At 35.2% G+C, this 17324-nt stretch overlaps 1 protein-coding gene across 1 annotated transcript; it reads left to right on the top strand.

The window, feature by feature from the left end:
* Window positions 1-6923: 6923 nt before the first annotated feature.
* On the top strand, window positions 6924-16710 carry LOC138315923 (retinal guanylyl cyclase 2-like). The gene is made up of 3 exons (XM_069257300.1): window positions 6924-7639; window positions 11328-13914; window positions 15308-16710. The coding sequence occupies exons 1-3, from the start codon at window positions 7326-7328 to the stop codon at window positions 15836-15838; spliced, it is 3432 nt and encodes a 1143-aa protein (XP_069113401.1). The 5' UTR covers window positions 6924-7325; the 3' UTR covers window positions 15839-16710.
* Window positions 16711-17324: the final 614 nt, after the last annotated feature.

Genomic DNA, 17324 nt, shown 5'->3' with positions numbered 1-17324 from the left:
GTGTTGTGATACAAAATTAATACAAACCACGATAATGGTTTCTGATTAATAGAGACCAAGGCTACACAGATGAATCATCCATAAACTCTATTGCCTGGGACTGCAAACCATTGCTTCATCGGTATAAGAATATAAAAATAAAGATTTCAAAGATTTGGACCTTTGAAGATGTTTCTGACAGTCTTGACATTATTTATATTTCATGTACATTTTCTCTTTCCGTTTAACCTGCAGGCATCTACTCCTGTATTTATGTAATATTACATGTGAAGACCAAAGCGGTATGGTGACCTTGAAATAAACCACAGCGTTATTGATGACCTTGAAATAAACCGAACTCCCTTAATGTGTAATCGTGATGCTTTATGTGTCGTATTTAAAGGACATCAGCATTCGACTTCAAATAGCTATTGCAGCGTAGGGCTTTTATGTTTTCCTTAAAATAAAACATTTTAATAGCCTTAAAAGTACGATAATAATTACATTCGCGTTGTTTATGAAATGGAGAAAAGTAAATGGATATAAAAAAATACAACAAATATTTCATCACAAAACTTTGTATAACCTTCAGTACATAGAGAGTGTGACGACTGGTTTGTCCGTTGGTGGGAAATTCGATCCTAGTTCTTTGGCAATGTACCTCCGTGAGGTTGCGCTGCGAGATGAATAAAAGTTAAGGAGAAACGAGGAACATCTCGCAGTCTCCTAAAACACACAATCTAGCTAGCTTCATATGGAACACGCCGGATATGGGGATTCCGCCTACAAGTAACAATGTGAATATGACGTTAAACATAATTAACGTAACAAAATGTTTCAGGGAAGCATTTTCAATTAAACAGAAAGAAAGGTAATATCCTCGTGTTTGTAGCATAATTTCGAATTGACTGTTAAAGATAGAATATTGTTAAACTGTTTCAGATAATTTTTCTTTAGGTTTAGTGTTCGACTTGGGAGTGGGACGATAGGTTCACCCATTGTCAGTGTAATGTAGCCGGCAGAGGGTGTTGATTTGTGTCTTCGGCAGCATCTTTCGGTGATATAGCACTATAAATAGGGCAAGAGTTCCATTATACAAGAAGACACAACACGAATTTATCGCAGTCTCCCAAAACACGCAATTCGCACTTCATACACGTAAGACACCACATACACGAGAGGCTATCCTTACATAACCCTGTCTATTAATAGGACACTATTAGTGAACTAAACCAAATTAACATTTCTAAATAGATAGGATTTGGTTTGGACACGTCACAATCGGAAAATGAGAATCGGGCGACGATTTGTTGAATCATAGCGTATACATTAAAGTCATATACACAAACTAAATTCGGGTCAGTATCACGTGGATTTTTTCTAACTTAAATTTATTTGACAAGAGCAAAAAAAGAAAATTCAGGCCAACAATTTGAGTTTTCGTCATGTAAAATTGACCTCAATTTCAAGTCATTTTCATGTGAATTTCAGGCGAAATTGACTTTAGATATTTTGCATGTATAACATAAACGGATAGAGTATTGACAACAATGAAAGAATATGAAAGATCCGATGCAATATTTAAACATACACCAAACTTAGTTCATTAGACGTATCGTTTCCTTTTTTGTCAAGTGTAAGGATGTATTGATCAATGTCAGTGTTAATCAGATACCTAATACCAGTAGTGTTTATTATAATGGTACTATCTAAATGTTCATGTTACGAAAGGTGTACCGTGATTCTGTTTATGGAAAATAGTTTTGACGTTATGACGGCAAATGTAATCAGTGATTATAACTAAGGATTATGATATACTCTTGTTGACCCCGAATGGTACTTTTACACAGATAATTCGACATAAGGCTATTATTGTAATATTGTTATTACAATTTTCCAGCTAATTATGTAAAGATTTAATGCATACCGTGTTGTAGTTCTAGGCCTCTTCGGCTTACTGTTTCTATACAATACGATATAAAACAGACACAGTTGGACAGGTGACCATAAAAACGTGCAAACCGGAAACTCAACCCTAGCAATGTATCTGAAAACACTTACATCTGCGCTTTTATGCTTTTGCAAAAGTTTGAAATACCATACATTGATGACCGACTATTTGACTTAAAAACTGCATTATAATGAAATCACGTCAACGTGTTTTCACTTTTCACGAGCTCTGCTAATCAAGCAAGAACCAATCATTTGCTAATATACATTTGACAGTGCATGCTGTGAGAGTTTCGCTTCCACCTCATTACCGCCCCAACTCCCTTTGATGTTCTGATATAGTTGTGTTCCAGCTCAAGTCTACATTGGAGCATACGCACTCAGATTTACGTTGGAAGACTGATTGTTCTATCAATATATTACTCATTGTATAATATTTGCACCATATGTGGTTAAGAACAAACATGTGTGACAATAGACGGATGATTACGAGACAGTTCTAAATAGACAAATGGTATTGTTTACTTAATTGTTTGTTACAAGTTCCATGGTATTTTCTACATCGATGGGAAAGATGTAGATGTAATGTGAATTTACAATCAGTAATGGAAACAAAAATAAAGTCACGAATTTACAAAACACCCCACAGACGTAACCGTCAAATTAAACCTATATTGGTTCATAAATCTTTGCAAGAATACTGAAATTTGTCTATGTACTGAGAAGTTGGTACTTAGTGCAGAATATACTTCAAACCAATGCTACTTTATTCATCAGATTTTAAGTTAAGTTATATTATGTTGGGGGAATTAACATTAGATTTCTCAAGAATGAATATCAGATTAGAACACGTACGTACATGTTGTATCATTTTAAACAATCCTTAAACTATTTATTGATTATTTAAGAGAAATTTTTAACAAAATAACTATGTGGATTTAGATAATTATAAAATAGATAATTGCTTTTGATTCAATTATTTATATCAACTGTTATTCTTTTTATGTACTCTTGCATTTGGACTAAACAATGTAAACCTAAATATATCATGTTATAAGACTCTTTCACACATATGGATATAAAAGATAGGGATATTCTACCACAGGGTCACAAAATGTAGTAAAACCAGAGGCTTGCCGAGGGTTTTGCTACATTTTGTGATCCCGAGGGTCCACTTATATCCACTTATGAAAGAGTATTTTTCTTCCATATCTCGACGTTTTATTGCAATTTTACAACTATGATATCCCGTCATTTTGAAATAAATTCGAAGAAATCCACGACTGGAAGTCAATTTCCCATACATGAAAAATTACGTGATGTTTTTTTACACAAATTCCGTTGTTTGCATCTTTTATAGTAAAACTAGTCATATTTGTGAAAAAAATTGTTAAAATTTTACCGAGGCAATAGAGATTTTGTTGACGCCGTGACGAGGCTTTATTGCATGGGTAGCCATGCAATACAGCCTCAGGCGACATAAGTGTATTGCACTAGACCAGCCAGTATTACACCCGTAGGTATGAAAGAATATAAGACTCTTTCATATGTGGATATGAAGGATAGGGATATTCTACCCGAGGGTCACAAAATGTAGTAAAACCCGAGGCTTGCCGAGGGTTTTGCAACATTTTGTGATCCCGAGGGATCATTTTTCTTTCATTCCATATCCACTTATGAAAGAGTATTTTTCTTTCATACCACGACGTTTTACTGCAATTTTACAACTATAATATCCCGCCATTTTGAAATAAATTCGAAGAAATCCACGACTGGAAGTCAATTTCCATACATGAAAAATTACGTGATATTTTCAACACAAATTCCGTTGCTTGCATCTTTTATAGTAAAACCAGTCAATTTTGTGAAAAAAATGTTAAAATTTTACCGAGGAAATAGAGATTTTGTTGACGCCGTGACGTCACGAGGCTTTATTGCATGGGTAGCCATGCAATACAGCCTCAGGCGACATAAGTGTATTGCCCTAGACCAGCCAGTATTACACCCGTAGGTATGAAAGAAAATGATATACTTACGTTATTTGGGCAGGTGTTAAAATGTTTTAAAAATGACGTCATGAAGCCTGCATCTTATATAGTTTTGAAATGCAAATTTCGGAATGAAATAGCTTAATAACAGTGAAAATTATGAGCTACTATGGTTTGGCGATTTCGTTCTGACATTGCATGTACGGGTTTTAAACATGCGCATGGAGTACGTAGTGGTAAATATTTCACTCCACTATGAAGATTTCTCTTTTCAAATGAGATCTACAACTGGAAATGTGATTATCGATTGGGAGAATCGCCTTCGTGTGTATAGGACTTACCAACAAAAACTGAAATCGACCCTACGGGAAAATGACAATGTTGACAACATATAAAGTTGAAATGAATTATTTAATACAGACCTATTTAAATGTTGAATACTGAATCTATTCAGGATTCTTTTAATATGTGATCGTAATGCTTTTTTCAGACATCAGTTTTGAATTCAATATGCTATGACGATGATTATATGAAAATGAGAGTTCAGGAAAAGGATCCCTTCCATAATAATTGTAACTGCTCAAGTCAATTCACTCCTTTGACAATTTACTAGTATGTAAAGGTGGGCAGACACGGCATCAGTGCATTTCCATATTTCTGCTTCGGCACTTCAACGGTGTTCGCGGGTTATTGGCGCGGGAACTAAATGTACTTTCAAACAATTCTACGACATTAGTACTGGATTATTGATTCAGTGTGTGTATCAGTATTCAAGGAAGGAATGCATTTTGTAGTTCACCATCGACGTGCTACAATATCAGTTACAAGCACTTCAAAATCTACTCTTGTATGAAATGGTTTGGGTTGAAAGAACAATGAGTGGAAGTCTTACCTGTCGTGTCTCTGTCTTGTTTAGATACAAGTATTTGTTTTATCTTTCCTTTATCTATCTATGTGTCCTCCAAGGGGCGTGACAGAAAGATCATTAAAAGCATAATTGTTAGGACGTTAAGACTGAATGGTAAACTTTTAACGATATATCGACATATAATGATTCTATTTGGTGTTGAAACTGTCAGAAGAGAAATTAATTCATTTCTTACTAATTATCCTTTATTCCATTTTATAATCAGCAGAGAATCGACAGATCACCAATAAGTAATTAATCTGACCGGTACGAAATGTAAGATCTTCTTTAGATATAATACTAATACTACAGAAATAATCCTTAGACGTAATATTGTAAATATTTTATCACAGGATAAACGAAAAAGCAAATACATTAATTAGGGTTTTCCCTTTCAATCCTCGGGCAGTAATTTCAATAATAGAATAATTTTAAGTAATTTGGATAATTCTCAACCACTAGTTCCAATCGACACATAACACATACCACATTATATCGACAAACAAATTGTTTTTACGGTAAGAATTACCATTCCAAAAAAACACAACACAGTGACGAATGAGGAATATAGCTTCAACTTCTAGATTAATCTTTGGTTGCTGTAATGCATATATGATATTGCAACAATGTATGGTTTGTCGTTCAAGTTCATTTATATTTTATTTTGCATATTCCATGAGTTTACATACCACTACTTTGTATAACTAAGACTGATGGAATTGGAGATTATTTGCAATAATTCCATTAAAAAAAATTATGTTACCAAACTGTTGGATTGAAGATTATGCTTCCAGTTTTGTTCGCACTAATCAATCAAAAACAAAAAGTAAAGTTTTCAATAATACATAACTCCATTAAAGTTTATTTCGTCAGTGACTTCATTTTACCGTAAATGTGAACATTACGACTAACATGGAAAATTTTTATTGTCAAGGCATTTTTATGACAAGATTCACATTATTCATTAAACATGTATGACGCAATAAAGTGCTGTGTCGAACATGCAATTACAAAAACTTTGTACTTGTGATTTATAGCTTATAAGCATGACAATTTAAACATCACAATACCAATTTTATGAAGAAGCTTTCTAAATGTCTTGATTTTATGTTATTTGTTTCAATTTTATGGAAAACATGGAATTTGTACATTGTAATATAAATAATGTACATTTCGATGACACAAGAGGAATCGTTTCAGGCATGATTCATTGTTTGTTTATTTGTTTGGAGGATAACTTAACGTCCTATTAACAGACAGGGTCATGTAAGGACGGCCTGTATGCAGTGTGTAGCATGTATGTAGTGTGTAGCATGTATGTAGTGTGTGGTGCGTGTTTTGAGAGACTGTAGTATGCTCGTAACGTGTCTTCTTGTATAGTGGATCTGTTACCCTTTTTATATTGCTATATCACTGAATTATGCTACAAAAGACACCAAGCAACACCCCCATCCAGTTACATTATACTGACAACCTCGGTAGCGCTACTGTTATAACACAAAGAACAATAGTCGGTTTGTATTGATCAAAAATGAGGGTGTTGACCACTGTACAAAACATATTAACTATACCGCTAATAAATCCTTTTGTTATAAATAATATAGACCGGGTGAGGTGGTAATCTATCCCGTAGTTCAATATTAGTTATATTCATTTTATCAAATAACGATCATAATATGGATCGACATGCGCTAAGCAGAAATTACCACTTCTATAGATTTTGGTGTGTCTCAGTCAGCGGACAGAACCAAGAGCTTACCTCAAAGAATGATTTACTAACTTGACAGGTTAGCCCAATGGTTAGAGAAAATAACACAGAGTCAGAATAGATACAGAAAACACAATGAAACCAATTCCAACATAATACACTAGCAGGTTCATTGTTACGCGTTTACAAAAATGAGTGACGATGCTAAAGATTTGGGTCTCAGCCTCGTATAATAATGAGCATGTAACGATTATATCCTATTTTCTGACAACGTCAGAGTGATAGTTTGTGGAAGGCTGATCCTAGACTCAGTGACACACTGGGGTGATAATCAATTCTACTGTTAATACAATTGACATGATATCAGTGATGCCACAATAGTGTTACAGCTCAGGCCATATACATCTAGCGAGGCAAATATGTCTTCAGAGAAAGTACAATGATTTGCATTTTGATTCAATATGTATTAGATTCGTGCAGCTTTTAGTGAAAGCATTAATTGTATTGACATGTTTCACAGGTAATATTGCCTACTTTCATCAGTTTGTATTCAGTTTATATAATAGCCGAAGTAACATGATATAAACCCAGAACGGTGTTAACAACCATTGGAGGATTACAAGTTTAGATTTGATATGTATGGAACAACACGGAATATACAACATTACTACGACAAAAAGGTCGTGTCATAATCATGAAGAAAAGCTACTTGGATTATTCAGTGGAATTGTTCTTTGTTATTACTAATGAAAAGAAATTCTCTTACAAATAGTTACAACGCCCGTTTCTCGATATGGACCTTCACAAAATACGTTTTCTTGTGTTGCTGGTTCTCGGTTTAATTGATGGTGCTTTGACCGTTGTTTATGTTCGAGGGAAGGGTGCAAGCATTCCTCACGAAGTTTACAAAGAATGGAGGTCGGCTTACCGGCTACACAGGAGTACACATGTAACTCTGGACATGCCGTATGACGCAGTCGGGAGTGGAAATGGAAAGAAGGCTATCGTGGAAAACGTCGACATCGAGTACGCCGGGTCTGACTCGCTGTTGTCAGAGTCTACGGTCGCCAACAATCCAGATCTTGTGCTTTTTCCAATCATGGCAGGGTAATATTGTCTTCCAACATTTATTTTATTTTCACCATACTCCTATCGTGTTGATTTCAACATGTAATTTCCTTCTACTTCTCCTATTTCTTCTGCAAGTCAGTGTCTTCAACAATTCTTCCTCGTCCCTTTCTTGCACTATAGAATGGCAAGTTTTTGTTTACAACAAAGAGTCGAAACACGAACATACTGCATTCTCTCAAAACCACAAACTCCAAACCCGCAACACACCGAATACACTGTAGACTTTCCTTAAATGACCATATCTAGATATGCTAAATGGACATTAACTAACATAATCAACCAACCAACCAAATATCTACCTTAGAATTGAGATTTCAATTTCCAATCCATGAGAATAAATTCATTCGTAACTTGGATATGTTTTAAATTTCATCAGGTTTAATGACGCACGATATTCAAATAGGAAAACAAACTTCAAAGCTTACTTTAATTTCTTTCCATATTTTTTTTCAAATATTGTATAGTTATGTTTGTACTCTATTATGTAATATACCTGTATTTTTCGGGCCGCAGTTTGCTTCCTTTGAAAACGCTATTGTGTCACTTCATTTACACCTTAGGCGACAATCTCGTATTCTAAAGTCGTGTAGACTATTGATATCCAGCTGTCAAGAACATCATCGATGTGTGTAAACAATTTGTCTGCGTGGCAATCACACAGAATGCACGTACTAGTGCAACATGTATTCAGGAGGAATTTATATATGTCCGTGACTTAGCAAGCGGTGGAGACAGGAAAATATTATCTTAACTTGTCGAGAGTATATACACTTTTATATATGCATTACCAATCCGAATATTTTGTTTTTAACTTTTATACTCATAAGGCAAGTATTTTTAACTGAACTAAAGTAGTTTTTGTATAACATATCTGTGAATGTTCAGACCGAAAGAAGTATTGGTTAAAAGTATTGGGTAACACAAGCACTTTGTTTACCTTGGACAGGTGACCTATGTTAACATGATCGTTTATATATAGTACAGGCAAAAATTGTTCCGCCATTAATCCAACCCTTTGACATTGTTTTGATTCCTCCCCAAATATCAACTGTCAAAATTTCTTGTGCGTCTGTCTCTATACGCCTGGTGCAGAAACGAAACAATCTGATTAAAAATTCAAACAATTTATTTATTTCGATTGATGACAAAGATTTGAATGAAAATGAAAATAGGGGAAGACAAAATAATTATCCATCTCATATTGGAATAAGATAGGGAGATTTCATTCCGATGGACGATTGTCGAGGTTCGCGATATCAACTCTCGGGGAAGATTGTTAAGCTAACAGATACTCGACATCCGCTGTGTTTGAGCTTAACAATTTCCCCTTCATGGTGATTCCCTTCTATCATTCAAAATGAGGTAACATATTCTATTAATCTTCTTGTACAATTTAATTTATCAGTATTGATTTACCAAATATCTACCCAGGATTGTTTCCTCCTCTATGTAATACGTTATGTGAACAACATAGTCGTTTGGAGTTTCTGTCACATAAAGTTTTATTTCCTGGTGGTACGCTTCCTATCAACATATATCAGTATAATTTAGCTTATTAACTTTACGCACGCAGTGTTGTCCCTTGTGTGGTATACCTATAATGACATTCATAATGCATTAATATGACACCAAGCCATTATTACGGTACATCCGTTATTGTCTGTAGATCCTATCTAGACGGTACAGGATATCAGATTATCGACGACATCTCCGCAACGATACCATTCTCTTAGACAAGGGAATTATATAGAGTATCATGTCTTGATATCAGGTTCAGAATTGTGTCCTCTTTTCACAAGATTAATTTGTTACGTCCAGGTTAAGACGTAATGGATACAGATGTCGATATTTATATAGTCGTATAATGTTGTGAGAAATAGATTCTAGTTTAAATGGCATACCATTCCTTAAAAGGTAATTGCTTTTTCTAACCTTTGTATTATACATTATCATATTAATATTATATGGATATATGTTCGGAACAATTAATTGTTTACATTGATGTGTCGTTCATATACTGGAGTTTGTTGACGGGTTAGAACCTATCTAACACGGCAGATTATCAGATTCAAGGTAACGATATACTAAGGCACAACTAACACGTAGCCATATTGTATTACCGATCAGTATTGTCATGACACATCTAGTAGGTTAAATTACAAATCTGACCGCAGAATTAAACCAAGACTAACAACCCTATGTCTTAAAACATTACGTTCGTAAATGGACTTCCATAGGAAGTTGTATATTTACCATGAAAAGGCACGAAAACTAACAATATTTGAACTTTAGATTCGTTTTCCGATCCATTCCCTATCAATTGTCATACTATATGTGATTTTAAGTATTATCATCTTTCTAGTGCTATTTTATAATTATAACTCTTTCCAGATTCCCAATCGAATGAATGTCAATAAAACATAGTATTTCACAAGCGATAACTAATAAGCGTTATATCTTTCAATAAAACAAATAATTGTCAAAACATATCAGAAAGCTAAATAGTGTGTATATAGCATTTAGAACATTTTTTTTAATATATTGTAAATAACGTTTGGTTTAACGTTCTAAACGTTGATAAAATACTTCCAGAGTGGATCATGACCCTGACAATTATTCTAAAGACCCTCTGAAGACAGCATTATTTTCTTAATTTATTTGTTTCAAACATAACAATATTATAATATAAAAATAAAACTTGATATACAGGTAACTTCTTCGGAACTTTGACAGAAGATGCATATCATAATTGTTATTTGATTAAACAAATATAAGGAATATTAAACTACCAGGGAAGACGTGACTACCACCGATCTATAGCATCTATTTTAAACCACAGATGGATACATTAGCGGTATAGTTACAGTACTGTAAACTACTTTGTACAGTAGTCAACACTCTCATTCGTTTGGTGTTATATCATGTATCAGTATTACTAACGAGGTTTTCAAATAATTATTAATAAATATCTTTGTCCGTGGCTTTCAATATTCACTCAGCTTCTCCTTCACAACTTCTATGATTCAATAGATTTTAAAGGAAAATAATGGACATTTTGGAAATATTGAAAAGAGTGAATTGTTTGGAACTCATGAAATCTTACGTATTTCACCTAAATATTTATCACCACTGTAACGAGTAATTAGTGCTGGTACACCCTTGACTGTGTATTTGATTGAAAGATTATATCCAGACAGGAAGGATCTGCTAAAACAATCGATTTTCATTTTCTATGTTTATATAACTGTTCACAGACTAAAGCTTCTTATTATTACGGCCAGATTGATAGATAGATGTGTTTCCAGGATATCCTGCAGAATTGCAGACTGAAAAATAATTGGCTCTTCAATTGTGTTCAAGCACAGAAATTAGTAATGACATAGACTTTTGTGAAATAAACAATAAATTAGAATTAATTTTCTATATAACACAACTTATTTACAAAGGACGTAAAACATGTAGTCTGCAGCCTTTGTGAAAAACTATAGAAATATGTTTGAAGTATCCGGCTTTGTTGACCATATTAATTAAAATTTAAGAAACGAAATGCCTTTTTTCAAATATTTTTCTCTGTGTGTGTGCGTGTTTATTTAAGGGACTGTAAATATTTGCTTGGTTGCTTTCAATTAATCTAAATTCATATTTCTTTTATTTTACTTTACAGTGCCGTAATGGTAGGCTATAATTTACCTGGATTAGGTGGGCGTCTCGTGCTCACGAGATCAATGATTGTTGGGATTTTTAACGGCACCTATACATGGTGGAACGACACTGTGTTTACTTCAAGTAATCCAAATCTAAATATGCCCGATGAACAGATAATCGTCATCGCAAGGGCAGACAAATCGGGTACGACCTCGATATTCACTGAAGCTCTATCCAAATTCAGTTCCGAATGGCAACAGCAATATGGTGTATTTTCAAAAGGCTATGACTCCGAGAACCATGTTCCGTATCACTGGGGTATGGATGTCATTACTTTCTTTGGTCAGCAAAACCGTGGCGTGTCAGGATTAATCTTATCGTTCCCGAATTCCATCGGATATCTTTCCGTTGCTGATGCTTATGAAGCAAACATTGAAGCAGCAGCTATAGTAAATAAAGCGGGTCAAGCAATCAGCGCTAACTCTTCTACTGTACAAAGTGCCATGGACTATCTCGCCAAAGGGAATGTCGCACTAACATTTAGCTTAGCAGACGCTGGATCTGAACATGCATATCCAATAGCAGGATTCACTCACATCATCCTTTACAAAACACAAATGGAAAACTGTGACTCTTCCAAAGAGTTGATAAGATACATTTACTGGGCCATGACGGAGGAAGAGCAGAGGGCCACTTGTGATAGAAAAGGCATGGCAGCGCTCAGTGCGGGTATGGTGAAGCAGATTCAGACCGTTGTGCTACAGAATGTCCTCTGTCACGGCGCTAACGTATGGGATATGGTACAGAGCGATATAGCATCCGAGAACAAAGTGGAACAACAGTGGATAATCCCAATCGCAACCGTCATACCTTTAGTGGTTTTGTGTTTTTTCGCGCTCCTATTCTACATCATTAAACAGCGCATGCGTATCCAGAAAATGATTGATAATGACGAATGGCTAATTCCCATAGAGGATATACTTTTCTACTTTGATGGAAGAGGGAGATCATCGATGAATTCTCGCATCGCTGATTTACCTTCTATCATTTCGAATTCGTCAATCCGAGATATTAAGGACGATGATTTTCTTGTCAAGCAAATTATCCAGTGGCCAGGAAAATATAAAGGAAGTCAAATTGGCATTCGTTTGATTGAGGTGGACGAGCTAAATCAACTGACGAGACAAACGAAATATCAACTCTTGCTGATGAAAAACAAAATCAGTCACATTAACGTTGTAAAGATTTTTGGTTTGACAGAAGTAGACATCAACAGATATGTAATTGGTGATTACTGCGGCAAAGGTAGGATAACAAACCTACTTCGTGATGACAAGTTCAACCTGTCTACTGAATTCAAATGCACGCTAGCAGGTGACGTGGCAAATGGCATGCACTATCTTCATTCCCAAGACATTGTGCATGGTATTCTGCGATCTGAGGTTTGTCTTATCGATGATCGATGGCAAGTGAAGATCTGTGATTGGGAATATGCGGCGTTGCTTTCCTCTCAGCAAGTGAAAATATCACCAATACTATGCATGCGTAAAAAGTCAGAATATGAACTAGGTAAACATGATATCGCTTTTAAAAACTTCTGGGTCAGTCCCGATATATTGCGATCGGACTTTAAACTGTTTCCAACGAAGGAGTCCGATGTATACAGCTTTGCAATGATTTTACAAGAAATATTCACAAGGGAAGACCCATATGCCGAGCATGCAGGCACCCTGACGCCGACGGAGGTGATCAATGCTGTGACTCTCAACAATCTCAGGCCTGAGCATAACGAGGACACACCTATGCACATCAAACAACTTATGGAGATATGCTGGAACGACCATGCCATATCACGGCCTTCTTTTGAACAGGTTCTGAAATTGCTCAAACGTGTCAATCCGCTAAAAAAGACAGTCGTAGATAGCATGATATCTTCAATGGAAGAATACATTGCTCATTTAGAAGAGAGGGTAGAGGAGAAAAATGCTGAACTGAAAATTTCAAATAACAAATTAGAAACAACATTGTCTAGTTTGATGCCGGTCTTCCTTGCAAAAACATTATCGCAGGGCAAATCTGTGAAACCAATGCTCTTTCCAGCTATCACCGTGGGAGTTCTCGATATTTCTTGTTTTTCAAACATTGAAAATGTCAGTCCCAATGATGCAATTGCTTTTATTAACGACCTAAGCTTTGAAATTGACATGCTAGCTCGCCAGTATTCCGTCTACACGGCCCCTGTTAGTGGCTGCTCGCTAGCACTTGTCCATGGGTTGGAGTCATCTTCGACACAAAAGGAAGATATGTGTCTTTCAATGGTAAACCTGTGTATTGACATCCTCTTGCACGAAGACATTGACAAGTTAACAGATTCAACAGAACACCGATTTGATCTGCGACTCGGTGTCCACGTGGGTCCCGCCATAACGGGTCTCTCAGGAATCACATCACCGACCTACGTGATGTTTGGGGACTGTACCGATGTGTCACAGGCTCTGGCACGAACTGCTCCCTTTAGGCGTCTACATGTGTCCGAAAATGTGTGGCGAGCTATCAAGAAAAGACACCAGTTCGAGGCTAGTACTGCGGGGGAACTAAGTGTGAAGGTAGGTTCATCCATTATACTTGTTTTGATACTTTTGACACTATTTATAGATTTGTTACCCTTGTTTAAAAACCAGTCGGCAATAAAACTATTTTCATTTGCTTTTGATGGTCTTTATAAACACGTTTTATATGCAAAATCGCTGCAATTTATTTCAGACAAATCTTAATAGGTGCGTCAAAATCTTGTTTTTCAATCTGTAAAATTTTGAGCACTGTGCATAATGTCAAGGCCTGTAAATGAAACTTCAACAAATATTTAAACAAAATATATTTTCGTTCATAATCGTCATCTAATTTACGTTTTCAATGTCATTTCAATTTTGACCTGATATCATCGTCTCATTGCCGAATGCTTAAGATATCCCGGCATATTACCACAAGCCCTCCGCCGCTGGGTTGCGAGTTCGAATTCCATGTGTGACAGTTGCCTGTTTACCGCTTGTTCATGGGGTTTTTTTTCCGGGAACTCCGGTTTGCCCCAATCATCAAACCTGGCACGCCCTTAAATGACCATGGCTGTTAATATGGCGTAAAACTAAGCAAACCTAAACAAATGGATGGTGCTTAAAATTCTCTCACTTAGTTCTATGACGTCTTTCTTTAAAGATTTGTGTGTTCTATATGAAATAAATTGTACATAATCAAATACAGAACAAATATAATCAGTTCGTAAGGACATAGAAATATTCGAAATTGATATTAACTAATTACACTAGGGAGTTTCTAATCATCTGTTGCATGCATACTATAATAGAAACATCGACCATAAATATTAATTTACTAAGCAAAAGGAAAACTGGATCAATAAAAAACAAAACATCATGAACTGATCATAGTATGACCGTCTGTTGATTTCCTCTCATCAATACCTTGCGTGTCTTAGCCGGAGTGAATATATATGTACGGGAATGAACTTTGTGTTATGAGAAGTTCACAAAATTAGAGCAATTGTATTTACTTTGCTCTCGATATGCCGTTGTTTCAGCACAAAACAGTCATTGATAAAAGATTATCTTTGAAATGCCAAAACACGAAAACGACCCCGTACTATATGACGTGTATTATTAGGGATACTAAAGATTCTTTAAACTGTATCCACAATTACAGGTTTATTAATAAAAACAATCTTCATCTAATTGTTTGAACTACAATAAAGACAGTTACTTAAAAATATTTTTAATAAAAAAAACCGAACAATACAATTACAGTGCAATACGTCTCGTCAAATGCATAAAATAATGCGACATATAATTCATATTGTAATATATCGCTAATAAGTTCTAGTTAGTTAATAGACTATAATTGTGTAGTTACGCCAAATGTTTTGTGTTTTCATAAAGCTGTTGATTGCTATTTTGTGCGCTACACTTAAACTTTTGATATTTGTTTCAGGGGAAGACCTATGTCACATATACTGTTAAGCGTCTACAAGAAAAAGTGAAGTACGCTATTTCTGAGGATTCTGGCGTCGGAGGTGAGCCACAGACCGAATGCTCTTGTCCAAGTAAGTCGGAAAAGGCAACAAATCACCTGTGTACGACGAGTGACGTGTCAGATTCTGTGGAGAAACATACTGCATCAAAAACAATGGCAAACACTACGGACCACGTGACTAAATATCAGGGTGATACAATCGCGGAAGACGCAGCTGACAGACAGACTACTTCAGATGCGACCCATCTGGAATCGGTTAACTATCAAATACGAACACGGACAAGGCACCACTTTCACCACCATCAAAGACATTCAAACCTCAAAAAGTCACGTGACACCAGACGTAGCTTGGTCACCATAGATACCGTAGAACCCCAGGATGTTGTATCCATAAATACACGGCTACCAGTGTCCAAGGAATACGTCCCCGTGAAAAGTAAATGGAAACGAAAATTCTTTCTAAACGACATTCATCCCGAGTATCCATGAATTACATATCGTTCAAGTTTAGTTACAATTCCGGTAGCTTCATCGTTAATGCTCGGATTATGGAATGAAGTAGACATTTACTCCATTCAGTTTTACTTGTGTCCGTCCAATCCCGTCCCTTCCCTTCCTATCACATTTCATCTAGGTTTTATACGGAGGTATAAACTATGTTCATTTATCGTTTGTATGGTTATATTACTGTATCCCAACGTTCTTTTGTGTGCTATTTATTTTTACGAATTTCGCGATAAATGTAAATTTGCGAAAGTTTATCTCCGCAAATTGATTTTCGAAGTATCTTCATTCAATTTTAATCCTCGAAACTTAATCTCTGCGAAAATATTTTAAATGGAAATCGCGAAATTTAGTAGCCGCAAAAGGAAGTTGGTTCATAGTAATTCGAACCAATTCACCATAAGGGTTGTTTACCATATTGTGGTCGATTCATCAGGTATAATTTTACTACAAGCGCTTTCATTTTACACTTTATGCTGTGTTAACAAATTAACAAGATATATTCTCTCATTTGAGTAAAATATTCCTTAACATATTTATTAATAATTCAATTTTGCTTGTTACGAGCATTTTCATTGGCTTAAAAATTTACTTTATCAGCCCATAAAGGAAAAAATGGCGTCGCTGTTTGTAACGTTGCTTCTGATTGGCTGAGATGACGGCGTAATGATTTCATAGAAAAAATAGTCCCAAAATGAATTCTGAATATTGAAGAGATTATATTAAATAAATTGAATTATAAGGATTAATTTGAATAGATTTTTTATGTTATGGAGATATAACACAAAAATCTGAGTGTACTCTCATCATAAACCGCTTCGCGGTTTATTTAGAGTACACTCAGATTTTTGTGTTATATCTCCATAACAGTAAAATATTCCTTAACATATTTATTAATAATAGATACATTAATAAGTTTCTTTGGTTGTGAAGATCGTATCGTTGCTATCAAGGAATTTTATACACATCTCTCCATTATTCATATAGATTCCATTAGAGAAGCATATCAACTTCAATATGTAATGTTAACTATATTTAATTAGAGGCCCATCAGAACTGCATATTATATATTATTGATTTTGAATAACCGTTAAAAAGAAATAAACTGCGCTTTATCAATCATCTGTGTCACTTGCTCATTCTAATTTGTCTAGTTTATTACACATAAGTTTGTATCCATCATTCAAAAAATAATTACTATGATGAGAAATGGTAGTCTTTTTTTATTCATATAGCAACATGCCGTTGATGGATTCATACTATGTCCTACAACATGTGCTAACATATACAAGGAAAGCATTCAAGTATATTCTATTAGAAAAACAATAGCTACTTGCTGTACCAGAGCTTATAACGAAAAGTTCATGTTAAAACATTCACATATGGATCACTTTACATTTGTACGGTTGATTGGTTTACTTTAATACCCATCGATAATTCCAACTTTGAGTCAATAGTAGGTGTAATGTAA

The sequence above is a fragment of the Argopecten irradians genome, chromosome 2 (assembly GCF_041381155.1).
Source record: "Argopecten irradians isolate NY chromosome 2, Ai_NY, whole genome shotgun sequence".
NCBI lineage: Eukaryota > Metazoa > Mollusca > Bivalvia > Pectinida > Pectinidae > Argopecten > Argopecten irradians.
This window is presented reverse-complemented; position numbering and strand designations above follow the sequence as displayed.

What these genes read in the sequence shown, in the direction of transcription:
- LOC138315923 (XM_069257300.1), top strand. Translation starts at nt 7,326, where the DNA reads ATGGACCTTCACAAAATACGTTTTCTTGTGTTGCTGGTTCTCGGTTTA. An exon ending in CTTTTTCCAATCATGGCAGG is followed by an intron (nt 7,640 to 11,327) that starts GTAATATTGTCT and finishes TTTACTTTACAG; the next exon opens with TGCCGTAATGGTAGGCTATA. An exon ending in CGGGGGAACTAAGTGTGAAG is followed by an intron (nt 13,915 to 15,307) that starts GTAGGTTCATCC and finishes TATTTGTTTCAG; the next exon opens with GGGAAGACCTATGTCACATA.